The 22,322-nt window shown below is 38.0% G+C and overlaps 1 protein-coding gene across 1 annotated transcript in view; it reads right to left on the bottom strand.

The window, feature by feature from the left end:
* SHLD1 (shieldin complex subunit 1) overlaps positions 1–22,322 on the bottom strand; it is a 2,230,375-nt gene that overhangs the window by 2,100,327 nt on the left and 107,726 nt on the right. The window contains exon 2 of the mRNA XM_044056410.1: positions 8,630–8,757. Within this exon, the coding sequence (XP_043912345.1) occupies positions 8,630–8,757 (128 nt within the window). The remainder of the gene's footprint in view (positions 1–8,629; positions 8,758–22,322) is intronic.

Raw genomic sequence — 22,322 nt, 5'->3', positions numbered from 1 at the left:
AGTTAATTTGAATGAAAGTAAATATTTTAAATTGAACAAGTAAATCAACATTTTCCTTAGGTGTAGAGTAAAATAAATATTGAGCATTTAAAATGTTTATTCTTGATAATGAATGGCACATTCAGTACCACAATTACGTCAGACCAAAACAAGAACACAGTGGACTTGGCCTTCATTTCAAAATGCTATATGACTGAATTAGACTAAACAGCCTGTACAAATACCACAGAAGTATGAAGCAGAGCACTGTGTAATTAGAGCTGCAAATGTAAACAAACTAATATAGCCTTGTGGCTGTTCATTTCCTATATCATTATAATAGTTTACTGGCAGGGTTATGTGCTACTGCTTTAAGGCAGGTAGACGGTAATAACACTGTCAATGTGAAATGGGCCTGACAACATAAAATCGATGGTGATTTTAAAGTTTCAAAAACTGACTTCCAAAGAACATAATTCAGATTCAGAATGGAGAGCATTACTATAGGTTTAACACTTATTTATTTTGGTTTGATTACCGGGGGAGTCCACTGGGCCAGAAAGTGCACATTTTCAGTGGAGGCCCGGGGAGAAAAGCTCCATAAGCAATATGATACAATAGAGGTTACATAATGTTGAAAAAAAAGTTACAATTTTAACATTTATACAGTAAGAAAAGCAAATGAATAAAAATATACTTCTAAAACACAGTTGAAGATAGTAGAGAGCACAATTTACAGGAGTTTTCATTCAGGGCAGCAGCCCGGGGAGAAAAGCTCCATAAACAATATGATACAATAAAGGTTACATAATGTTGAAGGTAAAGTTACAATTATAAAATTCATACAGTAAGAAAAGCAAATGCATAAAAAAATATATATACTTTTAAAACACAGTTAAAGACAGTAGAGAACATAATTTACAGGAGTTTTCATTGAGGGCAGCAGGATTCAACTCTCTATACTACAAGGCTTTGAGGTTACATGTTATTTACAATATTTGCATACTTGGAGTCAAGAGAGACATTTCTCAAACAGAGAGTGTAGCTTAGGTTTGTTTTAGGAGAATAGAAAAATATTTGTTTGAGGGAGCATGGAGAAAGGAGTATAGAGAGCTCAAAGGAGAAAATTTCCTAGAATTTATGTAGGGTGAGAGCAGGAACATTTCCGTTTAGAAGACAGGTAAGAGAAAAGTTTGGACTTGAAGGAGTCAGAGTTTGGTATGGTTCTAAGTAAAGGAGGTAGGGAGTTCCATTTTTTGCCTAGAGAGAAAGAGAGAAGGAGCTGGCCTGCAGGACATTTGGGTTTGTGGATAGAGATTAAATGTTGGTGTTCAGATCTCAGAGATCTATTTGGGATGTATGGGGGAAGGATGTTTGTTAAGGCTGGGCATTTATCTGGGTAGAAAATTAATTTGTGAGCGGAAGTTAGTTGGAGATAATCTAGGTAGTTAGAGAGTTCTAGCCAGTTTAGAGATTGCAGGGAAAGGCAGTGGTGAGTAGAGTTTTTAGATTTAGTTGCAAATTTAGAGATCTTATTATAGCAAGTTTCAAGTTTGGATGTGTTAGAGGAAGGCAGGTTAGTTAGTAGAGGGGCTCCATATAGTAAAGAAGGTAGAAGGTAGGTAGTTGCTAAGGTGTGCCTGGAGGAATTGGAGAGAAAGCGGTGATTCCTATAAAGCATACCTAACTTTTGGTGGGTTTTCTTTATGTTTTGTTGTATGTGGATATCGAATTTAAGGTGTTCGTCTATTGTAATGCCGAGAAGTTTTGCCGAAGGGACCACTTCTATAGCAGAGTTGGTTTGGCTTAGGACTTTGAAGGCATTTTTGTCAAAAGAGAAAGCCCTGGAGGGGGGGGAAGAAGTATTTTAGATTTATTGGAGTTGAGAGAGAGATGGTTTTGGTGCATCCAGTTCTCAGTAGTAGAGAAAGCTATTTGGGTTTTAGTTAGAAGTTCAGGAAGGTTCGAGGCGGTACAGACTAAGGTGGAGTCGTCAGCGTAATGGATAACTGTTGTGTCAGGAATGACAGAGTGAAGGTTATTTATAAAAATGTTGAAAAGCAAGGGACCAAGGATGGACCCTTGTGGAACGCTGGTGGGAGTTGGTAAGAAGGAGGAGGTAGAGTTCTTCCATCTGACGGCTTGAGATCTGTCAGACAGGTAACTGGAGAACCAGGAAAGGGTATCTTGGAAGAGATGAAGGTTAGACAGATGAAAGAGAAGGTGTTTGTGGGAGATGGTATTGAAAGCTTTAGAGAGATCTAGGAGTACTGTGGATACTAGTAGTCCAGAATCTCGGGCTCGATTTACAGTTTCTAAGAAGGATAATAAGGTAGTAATAGTGCTGTGGCCGGGGCGGAAACCGTGTTAGGTGGGTGTTAGGAGATGATTCTGAGTTAAGTACGGCATAAGTTGGTGGTGGACACATTTTTCTAGAATTTTTGATATTGGTGAAAGTAGGGCAATGGGGCGGAAATTGGAGATATTGGTGTTTTTGCCTCCTTTGTGAAGAGGTAGAATGTAGGCTGAACGCCAAAGTTTGGGAACATAAGACTCTTTTAAGGATCTGTTTATTAGAATGGAGATTGGGAGAGCAATACCTTCAGCAGCACATTTGAGGAAGGAGGAAGGCAAATTGTCAGGGGCATTGGAGCATGGCTTTAGTTTGGATAGAAGCCTTTTTATAAAAGTGGTTGAAACAGGTTTGAGCTGGAAATTGAGTGGACAGTTACTAGGAATGTTAGGTGTTGGGGAAGGGGAATTGGATGGATTATTGTTTGGGAAAGATTTGGTTAGCAAAGCTATGGATTCTGTAATGAAAGTGTTGAATTGAGAGCTTAGTTCCATGTCAGTTATACTAGGGTCAGGACAGGGATTATTCCTGGATCCTGGATGGAGTAGGGAATTAACTGTTTTCCAGAATTGTTTTGGGTTCTTGTTAATGTCGGACTGAAATTTATTGTAGTAGTTTTTTTTGTCTAAGGTGATAAGTTTTTTTACTTGGTTGCGTAGTTGGGTGTATTGGAGCAAGGTAGAAGACATTTTATTTTTCTGGTAAAGCTTCCAGGATTTATCCCTAAGATGCATGTTAAGTTTTGTTTCTTTGGACAGCCAAGGAGCAGAATTAGCTTTGACTCGTTTGTTTCTAGGAGGGGCTTGGGAGTTGAGAGTATTTAGGAAGACAGAGTTAAAGTGTTCTATAGCATTGTCAAGGGGAAGAGTATTTAGTATTTGCCAGTTTATATGTTTAAAAGTGTTTGAGAAAATAGTGGGGTTGAAGTTGCTAAGATTACGAGTGTGGATGTAGTGGTGTTGATGTTGGATGGAGTTGGCTGAGCGGTAAATGAATGCTGGGAGATGGTCGCTAAAGGAGTCAGGGCTGGTGCCAGAGAGAATTATTTTGTTGGGGTGAGAGACTAGGATCCAGTCAAGGATGGATCCTGGGGGGTGGTTTTTGTTAGGACGAGTGGTGGAGTGGATTACTTGGGAGAAGTTGTAAAGGTTAATGAATAGGAAGGGGGAAGGTGAGTTGATTTTATTCCAATCAATATTAACATCGCCTAGGATGTAGGTTTCATATTTTATTTCAGTTGAGGCCCAGTGAAGAATATCTTCAAGGGTAGAAATGTTATTGCCTGGGGAGATATATAAGGAGATAATGCAGATATTCTTATGTTTATTTAATCGTAGTAGACTAGCGGTTAGTTCAGAATTTTTGAATTGTGGAATTGGGATTTGTAGGGGGATTAAGGAAAGATGGTTAGAGTAGATTAGCGCAGAGCCTCCACCTTTTTTATTTAATCGGTCGGTTCTGTGAATTTGGAAACCAGGAGGTAAGATTTCAGAGTTGGCAATGTGGGATTTTAGCCAGGTTTCAGAGACAGCTAAGATGTCAGGTTGGTTGTGGTAAATCCAAGCTTGTAATTGGTGTATTTTGTTATTAAGGCTTTGGGCATTGATAGTGAAGAACTTAAGGGTGTTAGGAGAGGAAGCAGAAGTAGAGGAGGGAGGGGGAGAGGGGTCGTGTGAAGTGGGAGAGGTAGGGGGAGGGGTGGAGGAGTTGTTAGTAGTGTGGCAGGGGCCAGGGTTGGGATGGATATCTCCAGATAAGGCTAGGTCATTGCAGACAATAACTTTTAGCTTTTTAGGTTTATGTAGTGGGAGACTGCTTGGGGCTAGTTGTAGTATATGAGTGAATGATTTAGTTGTTGTGGAGAAGAGTTTGGGATGGAATAGGTACAGTAGGTTAGGTTGAATTAGAGAGGAAGATATGTTATGAAAGTGGATGGACTGCAATGGTTGCAGGTGAGAGCTAGGGATAGTTTGTGTGGAAGGAAGGTAAGGGGGAGCTTTGAAATGGTAAGAAGTAGCATAATAGAGAGGAGTTAGGAGTATGAGAAGGGAGCATGGGACACAGAGTAAAGGATTTGGGAGGTCATATTTAGAAAGGGAGTATTGAATGGAATAAAAGTAGAGGAAGTGGACAGGGAAAATTGAGAGGGAGAGCTGAGGAAGTAGATGGGGTTAAAATTGTTTGTAGGGGAGAGAAAGAGACTAAGTTAAGAAGAGGAAAAGTATAGTGGTGTGGGAGGAGTACAAGGGGGAGGGGTAATGAGGAGTAAGAGGGGGAGGGGTAATGAGGAGAAGGCTAGGATTAGATAATTAGTGAGAGAGGGAGGGGAAATATGAGGAATATATGTGGAGGTGCTGGGGGCGGGTGGAAATTGGGAGCTGGGTAGGGGAGCGGAGTGAGCCCACAGGGCGAACGGAGCGGGAAGAGCCAAAGGAAGGAGAATGACAGGGAAAACAATCTGGAGAGTGAGAGAGCAGAAGGTAAGTTTGCAAAGATGTGTAGTGGATTAAAAGACTGACAGAGAAATATAGTTGTTGGTAGACATATAGAAGAGATGACAGTAGAAGAAGGTAATAGGCTATGAGAGGGAATAGAGATGGACGTTAGCTAAGTGGAAGAGAGGTAATCCAGGGAGAAATAGAGAGGGAGAGAGCAGTAGAAGAGATGTATAGGAGCTAAGTAGGTAAGATAAGGAGGAGAGAGGGAAAATTAGTAGAGACTTGTTTTCTTTCTAAACTATTTTTAGGAAGTTGACCACTGTGTCAGTTTTATTGATCACAGTTTAACAGATTTTACTGACAGATTTTTACTGATTAATTTTAATTAATGCTAACTATGTATGCATTTGTTAATCTCTAGAAGTGATTTCACAGAGGTTTTAGTTATGCAATAAGAATCCTGTCTTTGGTGTTATTTTGTTATTTAAATATGTGACTTAAGTTAATTTTCTGGGGACTGTAAACAGACCAAATGGGAAAGATGAAAAGAAGTGAAAATTATAAAGAGATACCTTAAATAAGAAAATATTTCCTGTGGGATAGGTTTATTGGAATGCGCAGGTAAGCAACTTCCATATCCAGTGTCATCATTTGGATTCCTCCTCTATGTAAGATATTAACATCTTCAGTATTACTATTGTGTATTTTTTGTGTGTACAAAAATGTCCGGGTCTCACACACCTGCAGTGGACTCATAGTGTTGTCCTTTTAATGGACTAGAAAAAGTCTGGAATAAGTGCATGGTAGCCAATACGCTGCCTGCTGAAGTAAGAGTTGATACATCAAGAAGAATACCTGTGCAACCTGATGTGAGAAAGTGCGTCTGGAAGGCAACACTTAACATTTCTGAATGCATTCTACTACACAACCTTGAGCTGCTGTTTGTAGCCCCTACTTACTAAGAGGTAAGACAGTTATGATAACTACTTCCCAGGTAGGAAAAGGAAGGAACAGCATGCAGTCACCTGGATGACTTGTGCTGATATTTCCGATCAGTTCTAAGACCTGATGTAGCTGGGGACTACTTTCCTGTGTACTGCTTCTAACCATAACGCTAACAAACTTGAATCCCTCCTACAAAAAACAGGAGTGAATTAGTTCCTTTGAAACTGAGGGACAGAAGCATGGATTTCTGGAATAACCCTTAAAGGAGGATCTGGCCTTACCTTTATTAACTAGGTCAGTTATTTTGTTGTCAGTAGGCTGACCAAATTAATTTTCTATCACTAGAGTATCTAACAGCTGAGATTTCACATCTTCTAGATGTGCTTTCATTTTCTAAGCCACCTGCATTTTTTTATTACCAGCTTTGTTATGGCTGACCTAGAAATGGCACCTACAGATTCAAATACATTGTTTAAAACATGAATGCATATTTTATCTACTCTGTGAGGACTTTCAACAGTTTCTCTCTTTTCACTCTCAGACGTTTTCTGTACTAGACCCAGAAATGACCTCCTGTACAAAATCATGTGTGCTAAGTAATTAAAAGCTCCTAAAGCTAGGGTATTGGATGTGCAAACTTTCTTTCTGAACCTGCTTAGCAACTTCAAATCCCTGTAATATATCATAATGTAGCTAAGGGGAATGATTTCTTGGACTTAAGGAGGTAGACAGAGATATGGAAGAGTGATAAGATTTCTGTTATTACACACACCCTGCACCTGCTCTGCAACTTAGGTTTCCGCACCTCATAATAACCAAATTCTTGGGAGATAAATGTTCAACAGAGGGCCAGTTGAAACCTCTTCTCATGTAGCTTATCACAGCTCTCAGTCTTAAAATGGTGGAACGCTACCTCTAATAATGTGGAATAAAAGGGCAAAATAAGGAATATTTATCAACAGCTTTAACTAGACAGCTCACAGCATGGTTAACAACTAACTCATACTGAAAAGAAGTTCTGTTGATGAACTGATATGGATTCAATATAATTTACCAAAGAAATATGATAAAATCTTATTGAAAGTGCAACAAGCCCTATAAATGTGGAACTGTGTGGAACATGTTTTTAAGATGAACATTCCTCATAATGAGGTACAGTTGAGATGTAATTTGTTTATAGCGTCTGTGAATTTAAATGTCTACTCAAGGGATCACTGCATTATGATGGCGCATAGGATATGAGTCAACAAATTCCAGTGACTCAGCCTGCATAATATGAACATCATCTTTTTCCTCAGAAGAAAGAGGCAGGGGACTCACCTTTAATTTCATTTTCTTACTTAAAAATTTGTCAGTACTGGGGAACGTTCAAATATTTTTAGTTTTAAATGAAGATATATATTAATTCAGAAAGGAGAATCGTGCAGGTTCCTGCTACTGTCTTTTTCCTGGATAATATCAATACATTCTCTGACAAAAAGCTTATAATCAAAGGGTTAAAAGTTCTGCAGCTGAAGTTGTAGTTGGCTTATATACAATAATTCACTAAGACTCAACTATGTTTTTAAATAATTTCCATTATTATCCTAGATGGCTCAGACACAACTAATAGCTAACCTGCTGGACTAATTGTACAAGTGTACAGCATGAGCATTATTGTTCTTTAGGTATTTTTGAGACTGGCATTTGATCATTTTTTGGGGGGAGCCATCCTAATGGAAGAAGTAGCCTCTTCTCCGGAGCTAAGCAAAGAATCCAAACTACAAGATTCCCTGATTTTCTCATTTGCCTAACTTTAACTTTTCTCACCTTCTTTTCACTCTTCATTATCATCATCCTACATTTCTATTGATTTTTCTAGCTTTGTATGTCTGAGATTTTCCTTTTCCTTAGACTTTTTTTTATTAAAGACTGTTTCTCAGTAAGCTCTGAACATTAAACTTTTAAATACTTCAGCCAAGTAGATTTATTAAACCTGAAATTATTACCAACAAGATTTACATTTCTGATCTAGTCCTAAGCAAAACAGTGTGTGGTAAACCTTAGGTGCAACCTGCCTATTGCAAGCATGCTTTTTAATGACCTAAAGAATAAGACACCCCGTTGCTTCCATCTTTGCTAAAAAAAGGAGATCCTTTACTTTTTTTGAAGAAAAAGATGACTTAAAAACAGTATTCTATCTATATAACTGCATCATACAGTATAAGCTTCTATGAAGCTGTTTTTCTAAGGCGTGAGTCAAGAGGCCAGTGTTTTTTCAGAAGATAGTATGACATGAACATAGAGATAGCCAATGGAGACTTATTTGGGGGTCTTGTACCTCTTTGTCAGCACCTTCAAAGACGTGAAGCCTGCAATAGTCTCTGATGAAAAGACAGACACTACTAGGAGAATCTGTACGAATCATGGGGAAACAGAAGACAGGTAAACCCACATGTGACAATTTATTGTTACAATTCTCTCTAAATAAGATCAGAACTAACAATGTGATAAGTCAACAAAATCTAAATCACTGATCACTGGAGCATCTACAAAACAAATTCATAGTTTATAAGTCCATATTTACCTTGGCTATGCCACTTAACCATGCAGAAATAAGGGTGAAACAACTACATGCATCAAAAATAGAGGGTTACAGTTGGAAACATTATCTCTGTATGCAGATTCTGAAGAACTGAACTCCATATGATATGCGACAAACAAAAAGGCCCTTTACATCATCAAAAAAATTGTATTTCCATTACAGCAAATTAAACTGATTACAGTTAGGATACCATTTGTATTATTTTTCAGATAACGAAAATTATTTTTGTTAAGTGACTCACACGCAAGACAAAGACTGTACCAGTCTTTGTTGCAAATGTATTGCAAGAAATGCTGCCAAGACTGAAAGAGATAATGCAGCAGATGTTACCTCCATGGGACTGTTCCTGAGGAGATTCAGAAATGCTTCCCGCATACACATCAAAAGTAGCTGGCAAGTCAAGTAAACTGCTGAACTGACATGAATGGCTTGATGTAAGATCTTTATTCTCCATTACTCTACAAAAAAGGATAAACAAATTAAAAAGTGAGAGATGTAGGCAGTCAAATATCTTGCACAGATCCTTACTTTATGTTTACCTACATATTAATGTCATACCTTTAAAAAGATATCTGGCCACAAAACAAACCAGCAGATTCTCAAGAAAACCAGCAATTAATTAATTTCTTTAATTTCACACCCCTCCTACAGGACTTAATATTTTCTGTGACAAAAATGATACAAAAGAAAATAAAAAATGCTGCACACGAAACATCCTAGAGAAATTCTCTTCTTCTGATCTTGAAAATATTACACCCCAGAACTAAAAGTTAACCACACCCTTCTCCCCATTCATAACCTCCAAATGTCTTCATCCCCACTCTAACTCATCTACTTTCACCTTACAACCTACCGCAATTTCTTCTACAGTAAACTCTCAGTTAACTGGCACCCATGGGGACTGGTAGATGCCAGATAACTGTAGTTTCTGGTTGATTGAGAGTTACTGTTAAAAACAGGCTTCACTAATACTGTACCCTATACTTTTTGTTTGGTTTGACTTGTTCTCAGGTTGGGGGAAGAGAGGGAATTTATTCCTATCTTCCTTGTTAAAACTCTAAAACTCTAAAAAAATAAGGTGTGTTTCTGCGGGAGAAAACAGGAAGTGCAACACATGAAAATCGTACTGTATTTCTTCGAATTATTTTTTTTTTTTTTTGCCGGTTGCTTGAGTTCCAGTTAACTGAGAGTTTACTGTATTAAACATTTCCTGCAGAACCTAACACGCAGCTCACTATAGCCTAATAACCTTCAGCAGGATACCTCAAAACTGTACCTGATGCAAAATAAAAAATGCTGCTGATGCTATAGCCTGCCCCTTCTCTAATCATTTGAACAGGTCAATAGCAGAATCCTCTGTTCCATCCCTTTCGAAAAAGATACATTATTCCACTCCATAAAGGCTGTAAGTCAAATGAAAGTCTCAAAAATATGTGTTCACAAGCAAATAGTCCACTGCCTCTTCCACGAACAAAGCTCACTTCCACACAAGGTTTTCATCATGGTGTTGAGTGCATCCTCCACCCCTGGTTTCTGTTTAGCTGTTTGGTGCCATTATGGAACGTTAAGCTAAAACCTTGGTATCTAGGGTCCCCCACCACTACCACTGCCATGTTCATGTTAAGTGGTAAAACATGGCCTTTTAGCTATGTTAACTATCACAACGTGGTGGTGATGTCCATGTTGATCTTCAATTGCTCAGACATGTAGATGCTCTCTTCGATGTGGTTCCAGAGAGCAAGTACATGGCTAATTGGCATATACCTCTCCCCCAGAATGCCTTGTTAAAATTCAGCATAGCTGCAGAGCCAGTCCTTTGAGGTGCTTCATGTCTTCATGTTAGAAAACCATGTAGCACACTATAAGGGTGGCTGAAGAACTGAGGATAAGTACCGTGATGTGCACAAACAGTAAAAGATAAAAATACAAGGTAAACAATCTACCAAACCAACCATCTCAAGACAGTCCCGCAAAATACACATATTTCAGTAAAAGTACTATTTTCATAAAAACAAGTACAATTTTCACAGACAATTAAATAGTGTGGAAGGCTTTCCCCAAAGAGAAGTTATCTACGCAGCAATGGAAGACTGTTACTCAACCATCTGTCCTTTGAAGCCCACAACATGAGTTCTCTCGAAGTGCAGCAAGAAAGTACAGAAGTTTTTGGCATCTAGGAAGCTATTTATTTTGCCACTGAGGATCTCATATTACCAACAGCCAAGACACATTTGGAGGGTGCCCAAGGCTTTGGAAGACTGACAGGCTGTTATATCCTTGTCAGGATATAACCTATGCAGCTAAGGCTACTACAGTAGTGATATATTCAAACATCTACTGTTATGGCAAGTTTACTTAGATAATCCACAAAAATTCTGGTTACCCATCAAACAACTCTTAACCTGGACAAACCACTACCCCTTCTCCTAGCAATTTAAACCCCAACATAAGCACAGCAACCAAATTCAGCACATATTTCATTAACTCTATTCTGCCCTTAGTTAACAATTACAATAAAGATCCTCCCATCATCCACTCAACGTCTGATCACCTACCCACACAGCCTTCTCATTTCAGCCTGCACCAACTTCTTATATCAAAAAACTCCTCCTCCAACTAAAACCCACTAGACTAGCTGTAGATCAACTCACAAGTGAATTTCTTCAACTAGCATCAGATTCTATGTCCTACTCTATCTCTATACTAATAAATCGCTCAATCATTGAACATTATGTACCAAAAATCTGGAAAATTTCCTATATAATACTCCTACACAAAGGTGGTCACTCCACTGAGTTATCCAACTATAGACCCATTGCCATACTCTCCCCTCTTAGCAAAATACTAGAAAAATGCATACACTCTCAACTACTGTTCCACCTCATACAAAACAACCTACTTTCCAACTCCCAACATGGTTTCAGACCTAACACAGTACCACCACAGCCCTCTTAAGTTTCACAAACACAATCAATCACCATATAAATAGTAACCAGCTTGTCTCTTCCATCTTCTTAGACATGTCAAAAGCATTTGACATTGTATCACATCAAAAACTACTACATGACTTAGCACCCATTCATCTCTCTCTCTCTCTCTAGCTTCTGTTGCCTGCTTCTGTAGCTATTTGGCCAACCGACAACAATCAGTGTTATGGAAAAATGAAATCACTACTTTTCTACCCATCACTGTAGGGGTCCCACAGGGCTCTATTCTTGGCCCCCTACTATAGATTATAGATTAGTACTAAGCTAACTGCACTTGCGAGCCATTTTAAGCCTTGCCAATTATCCCTTGTGAGACTCAAACCCTGCACCTTGTGTTTGTCAGGCAAACACCTTAACCATCAGGCCACCCTCCCAACCTACTATTCTCCATCTTTACAAACAGCCTTAGCTCCACCTCTCCCCAAGCCACAATTATACAGTATGCAGATGATTCCACTGGTATCTGCACAGCCTCCTCCCTACCAGATTTCCTATCCTACACTCAATCTGCTTTCACAGACATAGAACTTTTCCTAAAAAAAAAAGATAACTCATATTAAACCCAAATAAGACTAAGCTTATGATATTTTCAAATAACAAACCCCCCCCAGATTCCCTTTCATCAATGCACATACTTTCATCCAATGCAACTATAATCAAACCAGTAGACAGCACAAAATTACTTGGTATTACAACAGATCGTGGCCTGAAATATGACAAACATATTGCCCTCACCATTAAAAACGTACATATTAAAGTCAGATGTCTATATAGGTCTAGGACATTCCTCACCTCATCAGCTAGACAAGCAATTGCAAGAACACACCTCCTCTCCACTCTACTATACGCTTCACCCATTTTCTCAAATCTGAGAAAGACTAACCTATCTAAACTTGAAACGTGCTACAACAAAATTGCTCATTTTGCTGCCAGCCTACACAATAAAATCCACCAATATACTGCCTGAAACAATTATGCTGGCTTGAACTTCCAAACTTATTAACACTTAACCAGCTAGCTATTGTCCACAGCATCCTATACCAACCTAATCCATGTCCTGCACTAACACACTTAGTATACTCTTACAACATTACTCACTCCCTCCGCTCATCTAATAAACTGCTATTACAAGTTAGTAAAGCCAATAACTCTTTTGGTGAATCCTTATTTTCATATAAAATAGCAAAATGTGGAACTGCACTCCTCAACTCATTCTTAATACCTCCTCCACCTCTAAATTCAAACTCCTTCTTAAAGACCATCTAGCCAATAACTGGCTCTATTCCTATAGTAACCCTGGATAATTCGATCTCCATATTGCTCTGTCCTGCTATACAACGTATCTTTACTCTGTCCAAGCAAGCTTATTGTACCTACCAGTACTGATTTGCATATATAACATGGTTGATTTTATTCTGTTTTTTACTTTTTAACTACAATGTTTTACATAATGTTTTACTAATGTGTATTTCATTTTATTTCTATTCTGTTTATGTATATCTATTTTATTTGCTCATTCTGATAGCTTGTTATCTTCCTTTTTTGGGGCTTGTCCCCAGGTCTCTGTTGAAAAGGGGGCCACTGGCCCAGCCAAGCTAACCTGGCAAACAAATATAAAATAAAATTAAATAAATAAATAATCATACTTTCTTTCGCAGCTTTTCTCTCAGTCTGTGAGAACCCAGCTGCTCTGAAACCCATGGTTCTAGTTGGTCTATCTCTTCCACTAAAAATGAAAAAAAAAAAAAAAAAAAACTTCCAAACTTTCTAATTAGCCCACTAAACTGCTGCTAATAGCATTTGATTCCCTTCCTCCAGTCCTCACACATCCACTTGTTTTGTTTACTTTATTCTGTGTTCATAGTCCAATTTATATTTATTAGTTTTCTTGATTTTTCTCATATTAAGATTAGCTTTATGTCTCTGCAGTTTCTCAGATATTCATATCATATTAGTTTTTACCTGCAATGATTTGTATAAATCCTCAGTTCCCTTCAACTGTTGGATTAAACCAATATCATGCCTTACAAGAAGACACATCAACTTGAGACCTGTATTTTTAACACCTGTATTGAATTATCACTTAAGACACAGACAAACATACATTTATATAAAAGAAAACAAACCATGTTAACATGTTCACAGATATAAACATCATACATCACATGCATTTTTATACAATTATCATCAATCCAAAATGACATAAATTGATACATTCCTGCCTTCTCTTAAGCTTCACTACTCTCAACATTATTCTGCATGTACACAATTTCCATTTTTTTCTGTGGAATTTGCTCTTACCTTTTACTAAAATCCCATTTTTAGTTAATTTACCTCTGCTACAATACTAATTCAACTACAGTTGCTTTAGACTTTGATTTCCATTTTCCAGTAACTGCTTTTAGGGGGGCAGCCACAGTGGTGCAGCAGTTAGCGTTGCCGCCTCACAGCAAGAGGTTCTCCGGTTCGATTCTCGGCTGGGGTGCCTTCTCTGCGGAGTCTGCATGTCCTCCCTGAGGTCGCGTGGGTTTCCTCCGGGTGCTCTGGTTTCCTCCCACATCCCAAAGACATGCAGTAGGTGGATTGGACACTCTAAAATTGGCCCTAGGTGTGCGTGTGTGCCATCTGTGGAAGGTTGGGCATCGGGCTGGCAACTCAACACCGTAAAACTCCACTGCCAATCATGAGCAGACAGATGATCCGCTGTGGTGACCCCTAACTGGGAAAAGCCGAATGAAGAAGAAGAAGGAGTAACTGCTTTTAGAGCAGCAAGAAGAATTAAAACTTAACAAGGCCTTACTATGTCTAGGTAATTCAGATCCTGTATCACAGCTCAAAAAAATTACTTCCTTAGTTACACCCATTTGCTTACCCAATATTTCTGTACTCTGTAGGGAATTCTAAAAATCTGCCAACTTATTACACTCTCAAAACAATATACTCCCAGTTAACTCTTTCTTCTCCCTCAAACCTCCAACATTTGCCATCAACATGAAGAAAAATTATTTGTAATCTGCTTGAAATATAAAAGTACCTATACAATCACTTACAAGCAAACATTCTAAATTTTTGAGACTTTGTTGCATACCATGGAGCGACACATATGTCCTCCTATTGTTTCCTTATCAATATTGCTTATCCAATCTCTCTTCCCAATCTTTTCTAACCTCCTCGGACTGATTCCTATAGTTTTTGTGCAACATTTTATATGTCCTACTACTTATCCTTTTTTTAAGAGCAGCTTCGGTTCTGTTCTAGATTCAAATAAAAACTCTGTCAAAATAGGTCTTTAACTTAGGATTTGCCTCTACTCTGATATCAATCCCTGAAAGGGAAGGCAGTCTCTAGCCTGCAGTCCAAATGTCTTTTTGGCCTCTTCCCACTCTATTACCCTTCCCTTTTTCTCTCTCTCTCTACCTCTCTCTAGTTATTTGCTCCCAATATCTTAGTTCCTTTGCCAGTTTTCTCCATTAAATTCCATCCCTCTCTTGCCTATGTTTTGTACCCTAATTATAGTCACCCTGTTGGCAGACTCTCCCTTCACTGTTTTCATGTTGGCTTAGTTCTTAGAATATTTTCTGCTACTTTATAAATATAATATTCTGTATGGCTGTTATTCTCCTTAACAATATATATCGAAAATCCAACTATCTCTTTACGTCTTGAATTCCCACACTTCATCATCATCACCATCATCATCACTTTCCACTTTGAATTATAGCATTCTGCTTGTGTTATGTATATGAGCTTTAACCACATAGCTCTAAAGTATGGTAACCATTTGAAATATTGGGACCCGCTAAAGCAAATCCTGAAACAGTGAGACTGAATGGCCAAAAGACCAGACTTACATATACTAAGTCCAAAATGCCATTTCTTTGAATATTCCCTTTTCTCCAATGTGTGTTCAGGGGTATGCTGACCTTGTCCTCTACATGGGGGGGTGCAGGGGGCTTGACCCCTGCAAAAAAGTTTAAAAGAGAAGAGCAATTTCTGAGATTCACTCTTCTGTGTTTTCCGTCTTTCTTTCCCCCAGCTTGCCAGCACTTGGCATTTTGAGTGCCAGCATTTCAACAGGGAGCCCTAAAATATCCCTTCAAATCAGGTAATCCTAAACCACCTTGTTCTATTTGAAGGATCAGCTTATCCCACTTGACCTTTGCCCTCTTCCCCTCTCAGATAAAATCCTTCAACTCTTTAGTAATTATTGTCTTCAGCTTCTATTCTGATAAAAATATGCCTGACCTGAAAATAATTCTAAAGGGACTAAAAACATTTTCACTGCTTGTACCTTGCTATCTATAACTTTAGACAAGAGCTTCAGGTTTCTCAGTTTTGTATTATCTTTTTAGCCTTTTTGCACATATTCTTAAATGCCATAACAGAATCCATTTTAATCTAAACTCCAAAATACTTCATTTTATCATGTACCAATAAATATGGGTATTGCTGAACCAATTCTTGTGTGGGTACATAGTTTACAGCTATAGCCTTTATTATGTCTTCACTAATTTTATATCCTGAAAAGACTTGAAACTGTCTCAGAATATTCCACAAAGCTGAGATGTCCTTTCCTGGGTTTATCAAGTACATAATAATATCATCTGCAAATAAAGACAACTTTTCTTGATTACCATACCAAGTATATCCTTGAAATTCTGTGTCCTTTATTTTCTTTGCCAGTGGCTGTAAATATAATGCAAATAACAAAGGGAAAAAGAGGACACCTCTGTCTGGTTCATCTGTTCAGACACAGAAAAGAGGAACCCTCTCATTTTAATTTTTGCCTTCAATCCCTCATATATCCTCCAAATTAAGCATATTAATATATCAGTGAATGCAAATGCTTCCATTGTCCTACTCATAAAATCCCAACCTACTCTGACGAATGCTATCTCTGCATTAAGACCCAGCAATGAAAAGGGTATTTTCTTAAATTCTGCTTCTCTCTTGATCATCGTTCTATTAACGTTGCCAAATGTTTGCCTCCTCTCTACAAAACTACACACTGATCCACATCTATCAATTTTTGCAACACCTTTGCCATTCTTTTATCTATTTTAGACATAAGCACTTTATAATCATGATTTAAAAATTGAAGTGGGCCTATATGAAGATGGAGCTTTGCTATCTTTAGGTATTACAGCCACCACAGCTTTCTTCCAGGATGTTAGTGCTTCCCCTCCTTTTAAATATTGCTAAACAAAACTTTCCATATCTTTATCACTTTCTTCCCTCCTAGCTTTCATACATCCATAGGAATACCATCTATATTTGGAGACTTTCCTGCAGATTGATTATACATAACGTTTTTATCTCACTTCCTCCTATCTTAACTGTTAATTGCTGAGCCTCATTTACTTCTAAACTTGGCATACCTAAGTCTTCCATAAATATTCCATTAGTGCTTTTTACTGATTTCCACATTCCTCTGCTTTATAAGAATTTTCATAAAATTTCTGAACTACCTTGGAAACTACTACAGAATCTCTGGTTATTTTTTTGTTATAGACTCCCTAAGTTTAGCAACAACCTTTCCACTTTTTGTTGCCTAAGTCATTATGCTATTTTTTTTTTCTGTTCTGGAGTTATCAAAAAATGGTCCCTTAAAGGACAACAATGGGATTCTATTATTAAATGTTCAACTTCACCGTAATTATTCTTCCTATTTACAGTCCCTGCTATGAATAAACAACAATACAGCATTTAAAATATTTTAAATCGACTGCTTCTCTCCACTAGAACAGTACCTTACTGTACTGTTTCACTTTCAAAAACTTTTATCCTGCCCTGAAAAAGTTTGCTGCAGTCATCAAGGCCAATGAATACAGGTAGTTTTCTGGCCAGTTCACTCTCCAAACTGATATCACCACAACCATCCTAAAACCCACCCATGCTGTGATGTCACAGCTCCCTGGTTCTTCCCCTACCCATACAGAAAGTAAAGGCTACAGCAAGGAAACAGTACCTGAGTCAAGTCTCCCTGCTGTGAGCTGTCAGTCAAAGCACGCAACAGCTTAAATTACCCTTAGCACTTTGACAGCTAGGGAAGTTAGGTGTGAAGGGGATGGGAGATGAGTCAAAGTAGTACAATTCAGGCTTCATAAAAGACTGCAATTTAGTTATTCTAAAAAGAAGCAGCAGTAAAAAGCAACTTGAAGGTCTGTTCTGTGGCATTTGCACTGCTTGTGTTTTAGTCACTGAATGGCATGAAATTTTACTTAAAACTAACTGACTGACTGAAAGACAGAAGTGTATGTATGTAAAATCAGTGCAGTGATAGGAGCTTTAGGAAGAAAGAGGCCTGCTTGACGTAATTTTTTTACAGACAAGCACTGCGTTGTGGGATACCTAGGGGCAAACTAAACAATCAGGATCACTTCAAGATGCTACAGACTATGTGGTCAGACTCAGAAATTATGTATAAAAATATTTAAAAATCTGTAAATAGCCCCAGAGTGGTGTTAAAATGTAGGAAACCCCAACCCATGATGAAATAAATACTTTTTTGAGTCTGTGTGTGCAGTTCTCCTTTAAAAGCAATCTTTCTAAACATATGCATACTCTTCAGAGAGTTCTTTATTTTCTCTTTAGCAGTCTGCATTTGCACCTCTTCTTGTTGAGTAAGATCCTCCTTATTCAGCAATAATTTAACCTTTGTCAGATCCTCTAAATAATTCTTCTTACTCCTTAATTATCTCTTTTTATTTTATTTCTGGCATATTCTTAAATTCCACTTTCATTTTGTTCCACTAATAAGCTATAATTTCTGAAGAAATTTCTGTCTTCCCTAATAACTAGTTTCCATTACCCATTCATTAAATTCTTCTCTTTTTAACAGGTAGGTGGGGAAGTGCCAGTGTCTCATGTGTACTTCATTACCCTGCATTTTTATTTTAGTTGTTATTGGCACATGACCTGAAATAGTTATTGGATGTGTGTTGAAGCTTTCAAATGCACATGTCCCTGTGAAATTTCATTTCTTTCTAGTCTAGTCCAGTTATTGTATCTTGGGGAATAATGTGTCAATTCTCTCTGCATTCCTAATACTGAAGTCACATCTTCCCTAACAAATACTTTCATAAATTTCTTCAGAAATCTACTCTCTTTTGTTAAATTTTCTCTTCTAGGTTCCTCTGATACATTCTCACTATTGCAAATCAAATTCCATTCTCCACTTATAAATAATATTCCATGCTGGAAGAAGATTATTTCTCCCAATTTTTTCATAAGCTTCATAGCAGCAGTTTTAGGTGGAATATAAATACATGCCAGCATAATCCTTCTCTCTTGCCAGCAGCCCCTTAGTACCACAATCTACCACTACTATCTTTTCCCCCTCATCTATCAGTAATGGAGCTCCCAAGTACTGCCCTTTTCCTTTGTCCCTAATATTCTGCTGAATCTCCCCCATGAAATCCTTTTTCAAATATATGTGCTCATTTCCGCCCATGTGTTTCTACTGTAGCATTTCTTAATATAATTCAGTACTGTTTCCTTTTTGTCTATACCTGTTAGGCCATTCACTTTCCAAAATAATATATTTAGTGTAGCAATTATGATAAGACATTTTTATTCCCACATATTATATATATCAGCTTTTTAAAGGTCTATTTCCAGCTTTTGTGTTACATGCACCGACTGTTTAGCAGGTCGATGTTTTATACAGTTGTTTCTTGTCATCTTCATTTAATCTATGCCACGTTTTACAAGACTTTTTGTTTTCATGGAAACAAGCAAACAAAAAATGCACCCCCACAGCAGCCCCAAAACCTATTAACTTAAAAAAAACACAAAAAAATTGAATTTATGTACTCTCCATAACGTTCCATTTGAGTTGTTCATCCTCATTCTCACTGAGCCAATCTTCGGCTCCGACTCGGCCAGATGCTAAAGCTCAAAGTCTTCAAACAGCTCATGGCCTACTCCCTATCCCATGATGCAATAATGCTTCCCTCATATCTTGTTTGCCCAATCATACTGATAACTAAAGTATATAGGCATTGAAATAAGAATACTGTTGATAAGGACAAAATATCACTAAGACTTGTCTGAACTTCCCGGCCCTCAAGATTTTAAGGTAGGGGGTTGGTGGGTGGGACGTAAGAATGAAGGCAAGATGAACAGCTCACATGGAAGATTATGGTGAGTACATAACTTCTTTATGTGAAGTTGTTCTATCTCGCCTTATTTTCACTGATGGGTTAGCGTCCCAAGCACCATCTCCTTGCGTGGCTCATGGAAGTATATTCCTCAGAACCATAGAACCAAAGGAGGCCCTGTCCCTGGAGGTCTTATCCAATTTGGAATGAGTGATAAAGGTATGAGGTGTGGACCATGTGGGTGCTGCACAAATGGTATTTATAGGTAGCCGTGATAGAAAGGCTGAAGATGTGGAAACTGCCCTGGTTGAATGAGCTTTGACTTTATGATTTAGTGTCATTTGCATAGAGTTGTATATGAAAGAAATACAATTTGACAACCATTTTCAGAAAGTGGATTTACTACCAGACTACCCTACTTTGAATCTGAAAAGGAGACAAAAAGTTGATTCAACTTTCTGAAGCCCTTAGTCCTGTCTAAAGAGAATCAAAGTTACCTATGGACATCGAGTTTGTGCAACATGTGTTCCATTTTGTTTGTATATTTGTGAAAAACACAGGTAATTCTATAGTAGTCTGGTTGAGATTTGTTTCAGAACAAACCTTAGGTAGGAATGAAGGATTTGTTCTCAATGTTACTCTGTCGTTATGATAAATCAAATATGGGACTTTGATGGACAAGGCATATAGTTCCAAAATTCTTTGAGCAGAAGTAATAGCTACTAGGAAAATGGTCTTCCATGACAGGTTTTTCAAATCGCAGGATGATGCAGGTTCAAAGGGGGGTAAAATGATCCATGAGAATACAAAATTGAGATTCCATGGAGCAGATGAATAGTACCCTTAAGAAATGCTTTAGAAAGTCTGTGTGACATGATGGGAGTCTGTTGATCACCAATATGAAAATTAGAGATTGCTGTCAATTGAACCCTAAGGGTTGCTGCCGCCACTCCTTCATGCAACAATTTAGTCAGAAGCTCTAGAATGGAAGAAATCAGAGCCATATATGGGGTCAACATTATTATTTGACGCCCATATGGAAAATCTTTTCCACTTGCTTCCGTATCATTTCCTAGTAGAAGATTTATGAGAAGAAATTAGGATATTTTGTGCTCCAGGTGATAAATTGTGGAACCTGGTTATTCGTGGAACTTGAGCAGCCAAGCTGTCAATTTTAGGGTATGAATTGCAGGATGAAGAACCCCTGATGTCTGTATCAAAAGATCTGGAACTGGGTAGACTCCATGGTTCTTCCAGTAGATAAGGCTGCAGAAAGGGGAATCAAATTTGACGAGGCCAGTAAGGGGCTATTAAAATAATGGTCCTTCCCAGAGTGCTGGCTTTCTGTAAGAATCTGGCTATCAGAGGAAATGGGGGAAGGCATAAAGAAGTCCCAGGGGCCAACTGTGTACAAGTGCATCCCTTGGGACATCTCCTGAGTTGGGGATCAGGGCAAAGTAGTTGCTGCATTTGGTGTTGGTGGGGGTTGCAAAGAGTTTGCAGCAAGGCTGGCCCCATCTGCGGAATTGTTTCTGCTACTTATTCTTTCAGGGACCACTCGTGAGGAGACAGTATTGCTCTGCTCAACTTGTCCGCTATCACACTGAATCTCCCCAGAATTTGCGTTGCTATCAGAAAGCCCTGTGTGGAAATTGCCCACTGCCATATTCTCAAAGCCTCTCGACATAAGGGTTATGATTTGGTTCCTCCCTGTTTATGTACCAAACCACTTGACATGTTGTCCGTCTGTATTGCAATAGTCCCTAGAGGTAGAAAGTTTTGAAAGGACTGCAATGCTAGAAGTACCCCTCTCACTTTTAGGACGTTGATATGCAGATGAGCCTCGTGATTCTCCCATGTGCCTTGGGCTGTCCTTCCCTGAAAATGCCCCCCCACCCCCAACTTATCAGGGAGGCATCCGTGGTCACAGTGGCAACCAGGGTTGGAAGAACAAAGGGACGAGCTACTGTCACTTGAGGAGAGGTCAGCCACCAAAGAAGATCCCACTTGCATGACGTTGTTATTATAATGTGGTGAGACATTGGAAGTTCCTTTTATTTTTTTCCATAATAAATTTTTATTGATATATATTTTCAAAATACAATAAAATCACACACATAATTCACTACTATTACTATCAAAACTATATACAATATCTACATGAAATGCTTCCATATAAAAATCATCATTATTCCAAAAAAGAAGACACCAGGAAAAAAAAACAAAGCCAAAACATTTGTAGAAGTACTTTGCGTCCATACATATCATACATATTTTCAAAACATTGTTTCCTCCACATATACATCCAAACTTTAATATATTCCTAATAACAGTATTATGCTAATATAATGTTAAAAACCTTTTCCCATATTTTCGGGTTATTAATATTTTTGTTACTTTGCTTCAGGAGTAATGTATGTGCTAATATATGCTTTATAGCCACAAGCTTGAAATTATCCCATGATGTCTTATCTGGTTCTAACCAATTTGTAGCTATATATAACTTCATCAGCAAAAAAATTCATACATATTATAGTTTGTGACCTAGAGAGCTCTCTTGGAGGAACATGTAGAATCATAAATTCCCATGATAACGTTGAACTTTGATAACCCATCTTTTGTAGTTGTGTTCTAAGAGAGTTCCAAAGTTTATATATACACTTGCAGCTCCAGAACATATGAAGAAGATCCACCGTTTGATTTGTGCAATATGGACAAGTTGGAGAATTCCTAGGATTAAATTTATGTAACCTAAGATGAGTATAATAAGCATTATTCCAAATCATCAACTGCGTATACATCAACTTTTGAAAAGAGACCGATTTTATTGTTAAATCAATTGCTTTTAATACCTGATTATCTGCTACTGTCGTTTTGTTTACCCAATACCCTGACAACAGAATTTTATCCTGGAATTTTAAATCTTTAATTAAT

This window comes from Protopterus annectens, chromosome 1.part2, assembly GCF_019279795.1.
Source record: "Protopterus annectens isolate FY-2018-M chromosome 1.part2, PAN1.0, whole genome shotgun sequence".
Taxonomy (NCBI): Eukaryota; Metazoa; Chordata; order Ceratodontiformes; family Protopteridae; genus Protopterus; species Protopterus annectens.
The sequence above is the reverse complement of the archived record's forward strand: the minus strand, read 5'-3'. Positions and strand labels throughout refer to the sequence as shown.